This window comes from Solenopsis invicta, chromosome 6, assembly GCF_016802725.1.
Source record: "Solenopsis invicta isolate M01_SB chromosome 6, UNIL_Sinv_3.0, whole genome shotgun sequence".
NCBI lineage: Eukaryota > Metazoa > Arthropoda > Insecta > Hymenoptera > Formicidae > Solenopsis > Solenopsis invicta.
In genome coordinates this window covers 7837490-7847244 of record NC_052669.1, presented here as the reverse complement: position 1 = coordinate 7847244, position 9755 = coordinate 7837490, and the positions used below count along the sequence as shown (strand labels likewise).

The 9755-nt window shown below is 40.3% G+C and overlaps 3 protein-coding genes across 7 annotated transcripts; 1 reads left to right on the top strand and 2 right to left on the bottom strand.

The window, feature by feature from the left end:
- The first annotated feature begins 475 nt into the window (after positions 1–475).
- Positions 476–3067, top strand: LOC105196553 (mediator of RNA polymerase II transcription subunit 8). Of its 2 annotated transcripts, XM_011162556.3 has the most exons (6): positions 476–1035; positions 1171–1416; positions 1668–1676; positions 1903–2073; positions 2562–2679; positions 2760–3067. In XM_011162556.3, the coding sequence occupies exons 1-6, from the start codon at positions 871–873 to the stop codon at positions 2834–2836; spliced, it is 786 nt and encodes a 261-aa protein (XP_011160858.1). In that variant the 5' UTR covers positions 476–870; the 3' UTR covers positions 2837–3067. The 2 variants fall into 2 exon arrangements, with proteins under 2 accessions (XP_011160858.1, XP_011160859.1); XM_011162557.3 differs by lacking the exon at positions 1668–1676 and having other exon boundaries at positions 2760–3064.
- Positions 3068–3188: 121 nt separating this feature from the next.
- LOC105196554 (protein RRNAD1) lies at positions 3189–4831 on the bottom strand. The gene is made up of 5 exons (XM_026138459.1): positions 4634–4831; positions 4345–4563; positions 3694–4273; positions 3502–3624; positions 3189–3436 (listed from the first exon to the last, which is right to left on the bottom strand). The coding sequence occupies exons 1-5, from the start codon at positions 4829–4831 to the stop codon at positions 3189–3191; spliced, it is 1368 nt and encodes a 455-aa protein (XP_025994244.1).
- Positions 4832–4934: 103 nt separating this feature from the next.
- On the bottom strand, positions 4935–9528 carry LOC105196555 (presequence protease, mitochondrial). Of its 4 annotated transcripts, XM_039450171.1 has the most exons (4): positions 9291–9528; positions 8982–9060; positions 8453–8579; positions 4935–8335 (listed from the first exon to the last, which is right to left on the bottom strand). In XM_039450171.1, the coding sequence occupies exon 4, from the start codon at positions 8287–8289 to the stop codon at positions 5179–5181; it is 3111 nt and encodes a 1036-aa protein (XP_039306105.1). In that variant the 5' UTR covers positions 8290–8335; positions 8453–8579; positions 8982–9060; positions 9291–9528; the 3' UTR covers positions 4935–5178. The 4 variants fall into 4 exon arrangements, with proteins under 4 accessions (XP_039306105.1, XP_039306104.1, XP_011160863.2 ...); XM_039450170.1 differs by lacking the exon at positions 8453–8579 and having other exon boundaries at positions 8982–9147; positions 9291–9527; XM_011162561.3 differs by lacking the exon at positions 8453–8579 and having other exon boundaries at positions 8982–9128; positions 9291–9527.
- Positions 9529–9755: the final 227 nt, after the last annotated feature.

Below are 9755 nucleotides of genomic sequence, written 5' to 3'. Positions count from 1 at the left end.
GATACTTTCTTGTACTCACGAACGTCGGAAACTCAAAATACGCAACGGAGAAGATGCAAAACGTGATTGAACGCGACACGACTTCGCACCATGCATCGTATCCGACACGACGACGACGACGACGATTGTTGACACGAACGCCCGACATTTCACTTCACTTTCGGTTCTCTCAAAACATTCACTCGCGTCAAAAACTCGTACGGGACGACGAGGATGCGAATTGAAATGCGCAGCGACGCGCCGTAACCTTCCGCTGTCCCGCCTAACCGACCGACCACGATTGCTAGTGCTGCCACTGCGTAGCGGCGTGACGTAACTCACGTGACTGGCGCCTGCGCGTCGCTGCGCCACTACCGGCGCCGCTACGCAGTAGCACTTAGCAGCAGTGCCAGCAGTCGGTCGATTAGGGATCATGGCGGAAGGTTACTGCGCATCGCGGCGCATTCAACCAATTTCAACTCGCATCCTCGTCGTCTTGTACGAGTTTTTGACGCAGCAGATCAATTAAAATAATTTAATATAAATTGAGAATTTGGTATGCAGTGTGAACAGCATTTCGCACGGCTTCGTATCGTAGGATGACGGACGACGCACGTCGGTTGCAGTGTGAATTCAGCAAGTCGGTAATGGTTGCTCGGTCCAGGTCGGTCGTGGTGAAGTGTGTGGACGTCGGTGAACGTTGTGATGGATGTCTGACCTCGGTGAGGGCTCAGCAGGGCTCAGTCTCAGTTGGTCTGAGTTGGTCTCAGTCTGGCTGAGCGAACGTGAACGAGAAACGTGAGTTGAGTGAACAAGGAGGGTGAACGTCTCGCGGCGACGAACAGAAGGGTGAGATTCGCGTCCGTTGCGTCTTTCGATAAAAACTGTGCGATGCAGAGGGAGGAGAAGCAACTGGACTCCGCCTTAGAGGCTATAATAATGCGGGTAAACGACGTGAAGAACGCGATTGCCGCAATGATATTCAAGGTAGAGCACGAATACGAGACCTTGAACTGGCCGAATTTTCTCGACAACTTCGCTCTTATTTCCAGCCACGTGAGTATTTTGATTGATTAACACTGACGTGCCAATTAACTATTACTGAAATCGTAGAGCGTCACTTATATTTTGAATGCTTCGTCCATACGTTGTATGTACATTCAAATTATGATCAAGGTGTCGTTTGTACAGCTGACTAGCCTCTCGAAGATTCTTGGTCACGACAAAGCGCCGAATCTCAAGAATTTGACGGTTCTACCACTACGCTTGAGTCCAGAGAAGGATGAGGAGCTGTTGCGTCTGACCGAGAATCGTATCCCCACGTTCGCGCACGACCTGGTCCCGGATTACTTGAGAACGAAGCTGGAGCCCCAAGTCGAACAGAAGATGATGCAGTTGGAGACCAAGGCTGCGGCTGTCAATATTGATGCGACACACGTAAGACACCATTCTTTACACTCTGCGTTTGATATTTCTCATTTAATTTATTACCAAACTCTTCCTTCAGTCAGAACAAAAATTATCATTGGATTCAGTACTTGAATATCAGATACTTAACTATGAAAAAAATTATAACGTTTTAAGGTCACAATTAAGTATATATGTATGATACCTGTTAAGATAGACACATTGAAGCTAACTGAAGATGTTTTATTTTTCTGTTAACGTGCTAACTAAACGACAACTAGGACTACAATGTAAGCCGCTAAATCAGATAGCTTCAGCTTTGTCGGTTCCATTCGCTTTGGGCTGAGATGTTGTGTATGCAAGCCTAGCTTGATAGCTACGTAAATTGCCATAGATGTTTGATGTCCCAGATAAACGTTCGCTACGCAGAGATTTCCGAGCGGTCCATTTAGCGAGTGGAACACTCGAGTCCTGCCCGACTTAATAAGTACCTCGCGTGCTTCTGTTCGGTTTCAGAAACAAGTGGCGCAGTATAATAAAGTAGTTAGCCACGTGTGGGACATAGCAAACAAGGCGCGAGAAGATTGGGAGGGCGAGGTTAGCACCAGAGCGACACAGGCGCAGACCAGCAGTGCTGCAGACACCAATGCTCTTTTAGCTGCTGTGGGAGTAGGTAAAGGTTTGAAGGTAAGTTACAATCGGAGGAAAAAGGTGTAGCTGATTTTTTTAAAAGAGTCGTTATACATTATTGCATCCTAATACCCTTCTACTTATGATTATATTGACTTCCAAATTTTTGAACTTATGTTCTAATATTCATTAGAAATGAATTAGTAGATTATAATAAAACTGATTAAGCACTCGTTAATTTGTAATCTAAATTAAATAGTTTTATAATATTAAATATTATATTAAAAGTTATAAATATATTTGCAAATATTATTAAGAATATTTTTAAAAAAATTTTGTTTACTCATTTTTAAATAGAGGTCTATAATTATTTAGTAATAAAATAAGTATTTTGCATGATTATACATAAGAGTTTTACCATATTTTTGCATTTAATATTATTTGATTTATGACTGAAATCTCAGAGCATAACTTTATTGTAAGTAGAGATACCTGTATGTACATCTTTTAGATTAATATATTGTTTTTATTTCATGTTTGTGCAGTCTGATTCGATACAAATGGTTCAATCTGGCGTAAATCCAGTAGCTAACAGCATGATGGTGGGCAGACCTGGCAATCAGCAGCAAACGACAGGGCAAGGGCCAATGGGTAATCCACCGAGTGAGTATTTCTCCAAGGATTTTAATTTTTTTCCTTCAAATGATTACGTGCTCGTAATAATTTAAATTAATACTTTACAGTGGGACAAATGAATAAGGCGCCAAGTGCAATTAAAACGAATATCAAAGCGGCGTCACAAATCCATCCTTATAGATAAGATTGTAGCACCTCTGTCATTCAAAAGTATTGTACAATGACTGATAACTTAAACATTGGTATGTTCCTAACTTTCTAATTTTAATGTAAAATAATTTTAATGTAATCTGGTTATCTATTATTATGTATTATATATTAAATTAATATCTGGTATTAATATTATCTGAGATTATATGGATAATTTATAATTTTAATATAAGGCATAATAAAAATTGTACACAATTGTCAAGAATAGCATTTCTTATCAAATGAGTGTTTTAAATATTTTCTTGATTTTCACATTATTAGTTAAAAATTCCACGGTTTTGAAACTTGATATAAATACTCTTTAAATCTCTAATACTAATTTTTCTTTAGCGTTTGTGAGACACGATCGCGTACGAACGAGGAGAAACACATTTGTTCATTACAGGCACAGTGGCAGCCTCTAAATCCTGTTCGTATAACCAGTATAATCTGTCTTGTAGGATCAGTGACTCCGCCGGCAGTTGTAGCATCATTTGCAATCCAGTGAAGATTTCTACAGCTTTCAATTTTGCACTCTGTTCCTCCCATACTCGCGTCATGTCCTTCTCCATTTCATCACGCGTAATTACACTGTCTTTATATATAAAAATGTTGCATTATGTAAATTGTTACTCATGTAAATATTGATTTATCAGTTACCTGCTTTGTTCGTATCTGGTACCAAATCATATCTCAGTAATGAGTCTTTGACGTAAGTTTGAAAATTTGAACATTGCGACTTTCTCGTGCCTTTTCGAACTTTTTTATTGAGAATACAATTATCTAAAACATTTCTTCCAAATTAGTTATATATAATTCACAGAATGTACACATATGTCATGTAATACCTACTTTGTCGTGAATACAATTCAAGAACAGCTCTAGCAAGAACGTGAAAGGAATGTTCGTCGTGCTTTTCTTTGGACATTCCATTCCACTTGTCCGCCGATTCTTGACACGCTAATCGCAAAAATGGTATTCTTAAGAATTCTCCTACATCAAAGTTATACGCCGCGATTATTTCTCGCAAACAATTAGATGTGGGAAAATTATGAAAGTACTGTTTTTCTTGCAACGGAATCTGTACACTTTTAGAGATCGAAAGCTTGTGGTAACAACAGGAAATCAGAATGAAGAGCTTAGCGGATTTCATTCTGCAGAAGATTCTTGATGCGCTTATACTGAGATCTCCGCAGGCATGCAGGCCAATCAAGCATACGTCTGTAACATCAGGAAATTCCCGTCGCAGAATGGTTTCTATCGCGTCGGCCGAATCACACGTTACGTCGCAATGAACGTATTTAACATTAGTCAAAGAATCGGGATACAATTTTTTCTGCCTAGTGAAAGCTCTGTTAACATTTTCTTTGTCTCTTTCCAATCCTAAGACTCGATAACCGTGCAAGTAATGCAACATTTGACATATGTATCCCTGGAAAAAAATATGCTATAGCATCTGAGACTACTACATTTATCTTTTCTTTTTTAGTGTTATTTTCTTACCAAACCTGCGCCTAGATCGATGATCGTTTGTATATCATGCTGCTTACATTGTACGTCCACTAAATGAGCCAAGTGCATTATTTCATGTTGTTTCTTTTGACTGAGACCTATTTTAAAATCTTTCGGCAGCTCTATAGAGGATAATGCAGGTACGGGTGGCAGTCTATTTATTTTCTTGCATTTGGCGACATACGTTTTTAAGGAATTGGGCCAATTGGACTAAAACAATAATTAAATTATTTAATAATTTTAATAATTTGCACGGTATTTCCTAAATTTCTTGATTAACCTTTATTGTCTTTTCCACTACGAAATTATTAAGTTCCTCATTTTCCAAATCTTGTAGATGTTCCATCCATTCTTCGGGAATCGCATCTAAAGATGCTTTAGTTAATATTTCGGTTACTGGTACATTATGAAGCCATTGCGTCTCGTAAAAGAAGCGTAACGCTTCCAAAAAATAACTTCTTTCAGCACTGATGTCCATATATTATTTGACTAAAAAAGGTAAAACTCATTATATTTTTGTGCTCGTAGAAAATAATATGATTTGATACATGTGTATATACGTGAGAAAGAATGAAAAGAAATAAATTAAACAAAATATTTATTTTTTTTTATTCCTTAACTGAAATACATTTAATATATAAAAATACTATAAATTATAATATTTAACATGTACTAAGTATGTATTTAACATACGTTATTTTTTTCAATTTCTAATATTTATGTCACAGGAAACAACAGTTCATGTCATTGACATGTTTGCGGTCTAACGTAAAACGAAACGCTCGTCGTTATAAAATTAACAAAAATAACATTTTTGAAATTTATTTAGTCTGTGGCTCGTGCTCGATCTGTTTCTTCCTGATTGAACACCAGCCAATTTTCTTTATGTCTATTTGAAATATCTGTGTTTGTAGGTCCAATAAGCGAACGGCCCACTTTGACATCGTTTTGGTCGGGTTTCAGATACTTTTCTGCTACATGCAAGAGCTGTTCCCTAGTCACGGCTTTCAGCTGCTGCCTTTGCCTCTGTAGATCATCGTCCGTAATACTACTTATGAATTTAGTTAGACCTCGATTACTGGGAGGAATAGGAGCGTCGATTTGTTGAAAGACTCCCAGCTTCGCCTCGTCTATGTCGCTCTGAGGCAACGAGTATTGGACTAGAAAATCATACGTCTTGTCGAACAAATCGAAGGTGCGAGTGGAATTCGGATCTCTGTAGGAGTAAAAAGTAAAGATTCCCTCTGACGTTAACTTCGCACCTCCGCCGTAAGCTCCGCCTTTCTCTCGAATCTCCGGATGCAGGTACACCGAAGTAATTAACTTGGATAGCACACGTAACGCTGCATAATCCGGATTCGTATAAGGAACGGTCAGAATGGCCTTGGAGCAATAATTGACTGTATACGGCAGCACGTGGTGATTGCCGCACTCTTTCGTGTCGACGCTCTGATCGGTGGTGATGACATGCGGATTCTCCGAGCGACCCTTCAGCGAATCGTAGAATGCGTGAATACCGTGGAAGACGTCATCCTGGTGTTCCTCGGACAAGTTAATGGCCGATCGCAGGTGTTTCTTGTTCAAGACGTGATCGGCTATTTCCTGCATGTTGTGCAGCAGGGGAGTCAAGTCGCGTATCTGTGCCACTTTCTTCATTCTCGCGATGTACTGCAGTCCCGAGAGACTCTCCTTGGCCCGGGCTGTTGGAGAGACCAGACTAGCGGCGCTGCTCATCGCGTACAAGTGACCGGCGTGTGAGATACCGTTGATCAAGTCGGCCGCATTCATCTTCACAAGCGTCTCGAATCTCTGAAGGTCGGTCAGTTTAACGTTGTTGAACAGTTCAGTCCACAGTTTCCACATATCGTTCGAATTGCGATCCAGGCAGTACGAGCTTATGAGAATTCCCTCCTCGTACTTTAATTCATTATCCTTGTGATCGGCGATGTGATTCATGAAGCTCAGACCGCCGGTCTTCAGCTGCATCATCTGGTCGAAACTCCTGTAGTCATAATTCTGCGTGCCCATCTTCGCGACCACGTAGTTGAACAGCGGTATCAGCTGCTTCAATTCGGTCGGCAGCGCCTGCGTGTTGAGTATTCCTCGGTAATAAGAAATTCCGTTCGTCGGTTGTACGGACAGCTGCAGAGGCACTCCGGATACTTCCAAATCGGAGGTCTTATATCTCTCCACGTCGGCCTTCAAATCTTCTATCTTCAATGTCGGTAAGACACCAACGTCCTCTTTCTTCTGTTGCTCCGCGAGCAAGATCTTCCCGTTCTTGTATATCTGTTCCCTTTCCTCCGCGGAAAGTTTCTCTAGCTTTGTCTTCAGCAGCTCCTGCTCGGCGAGCGCTTTATTCTGCTCGTACTTTTCATCAGGCGACATCGTTAACATCAATCTATGATTATTGTCCTTCAGATAAGTTTTGATTAGATTTTGCAGATACTTGGGATTTTCTTTCATTCGCGACGTGAATTTCTTTATCGCATCGTTGATTCGCAATGACTGTATCAAGTCGCCGTTGTGATTCCACAACGGCGTCAGATTGAAGAGTAGGTTCAACCCGAAGTTCGACGTTTGATGCTTCACCTGGAGCTCGATACCATGCAGAACAGCTTCGACGTGATCCTTCTCAAATCCTTCCTCGATGACTTTCTGCACAGTCTCGTCGAAAATACTCTCGACTTTCTCAAAGTCTTCCGGCTTCACTCCCTGCAGACTCACGACGAACATCGAGTCTCTGCACTGCGTATCGAAGCCTGTGAACGGCCCGAAGCCGGTGCTTATATTTGATTCAACTAGTGACTTGTAAAATGCTGAATTCGGACCTTTCAGCAACAGTTGCGACAACACGTACATCTCCAAAGTTGTCTGTATGTCGGCTATGTCGTTGCACAAGTATGCGATGGCGATAGTGCCGTGTCTGCTTGGATCCGCGAGCAGCGGGTCGGGCTTGCACGTGATGTGCTCCTTCCTAGCTACGCTCCACCGCTTTTCCGCTGGTACTTCCGACATGGAAGCGTCTATCCTGTCAGATAAGAAGAGATACCGATCGTTGATGAATTTCAGATGGTCCTCCAGCGGGAAATTTCCATAGGAATAAAAGCGTGAATTGGAGGGATGATAGTACTTCATGTGGAAGTTAAGAAGATCGACGTATTGCAAATTGGGTATGACAAGAGGGTCGCCGCCGGAAATCACGGAATATGTATGGCTCGGTAGAATAGAATTCAACAGGCGTTCTGCCATAATAGCTTGGTTGTCGTTAAAAACGCCTTTCATCTCATTGAAAACCACTCCCTTGAATATAATGGGAGAATCCTTGTTGTTGACGTCTGTGTGCTCCAGTCTCCATCCTTCCTGTCGAAAGTCCAGCTCTCGCAGATTCGGCTTAAAGACCGAGTCCAAGTAGACTGACTGCAGATTGCGGAAGTCCTTTAAGTTCTGCGTCGAGAACGGATATATAGTGTAGTCCGGCCCGGTCATGGCGTTCATGAATGTGGCCAGGGATCTCCTCAACATCTTGAAGAACGGATCCCTGCAGGGATATCGTTCGCTGCCGCACAGAGTGGTATGCTCCAGGATGTGAGGCAGTCCTGTAGAATCCATGGGGGTTGTGCGAAATCCGATGGAAAACACATTGTTGGTGTCGTCCCTGGCCAAGTGCAGATATTGTGCACCTGTGCTCAAATGCGTCAGCCTCACCGCGGTGAGGAACAGCTCGTCTATGTTCGCAACCTCGTCGACTATAAATCCGTGAAGAACCTCGCCCTTCTTGAACTTGGCCAGTTCATCCTGCGTCTGCTCCTTTCTTGAATGCAACGCACTTGACGCGACGTTGGTCGATGAATGGAAGGTACGATATGCGACGTGCTGCTGTAAAGCTGTGCCTCTCAAAAGGGAATTCCTTGATAACTTTAATAATCTCAGCATCTTGAAGGGATTTTGTGTTTGAAACTACAGGAAAATCAAGCTGCACCTGAAAATAGTACAAGGCAGCATGTCAATTGTATAATTTAGATTGCTAAATCTCGTGCTATAGGCAACAACAATTGCTATGTTCTATAAATGTTATTTTAGATATGATGATACTTACTGATCTTCTCTTGAAGAATCACAGATGGATTTAAATTATATGTAAAGCTTAATTGCAACAGACACTATCACTGACAGACATTCCACTTTAAAGTATCGTACAATATCGATCCAAGAAGAGGAGGAGTCTGTATTACATGAAAGAGAAATAATAATAAATTTCAGATAGGCAAATATAGATTAGGAATGCCAGTTCGTGAAGTGGTTACAAGGGGATCTTTGGGGTGACTTCAACCAAACTCCAATTAACGTAATCAATGATTAATTTGCAGCAGAAACATTGCAAAATGTCTCATAACATCGTTCCTTCATCATTCCTTCTATATATTCAAGAAGATAAAAAAATTAATTACCTAAAATACAGATAACATAAAATACAGATTAACAAATTAATCATCGATCAAGTTAATTGGAGTTTAATCGAAGTCATCTTTAATGCGTGATGCAATACTCGCGGTAATGAGCGAAACACCGGTTTTGCTCTGGAACGAAGACCTAGCCAATAAATCAAAGCCGATAAATAAACTCACCTATCGCGATTCGCCTTAGTTTATTAAGATAACTTGAAATGGTTTCTTGTCTGTTGCAAGACCGTCTGTTGGGTATCTTCTGCATTCACAAGATTTGTAGAAAAAAATCAAATTACACTGAGATCCCCGTTCAGCAGCTAACGTGTTCTTAAAGGTTAGGATGAACCTATGATTAACTTAACCTTGCTTAATCTATATTTCATATCTGTGGCTGTTGTTGAACATTTTTTTTTTGTTATCCTAATTTTTTCCTAGGAAACGACAAATGATCGAAATTTATGGAATAAATGTATTGATAACTTTACACACGTGATTTTTTTTAAGCGCCCATCGTGGTGTAAGCTATTCTACGTGTCGTCCAATTTTTTAAACCCACAAGTATCTTCTATGCCTATTTCCACCAATGCAGATTAACTTTGATCTCAGTTTAACTTACTCTTTATCTTTCTTTAGTTCTAAAAATTGAAAAAAAACAAAGAGTAAATTAAACTAAAATCAAAGTTTATCTACATTGGTGGAAATGAGCACTAGTGTATTAGCTCTGAAACTTTCTGGGTTATATTTCTTCATTTTTTAATTTATTTGTATTTCTATTATACATTTTCTCAATATTGTGTTTAAATTCCGCGCTAATTTTGGGACACAATTTCTTATTATTTAATAAATTATTTGATAATAATTGTTTAAACTATGCAATTTGCAAGACAACTCATGCAAATTTTATTCTGGCTTTTTAAGCATTTATTTTTAGCAGATTTTGAACTGATCAATTTT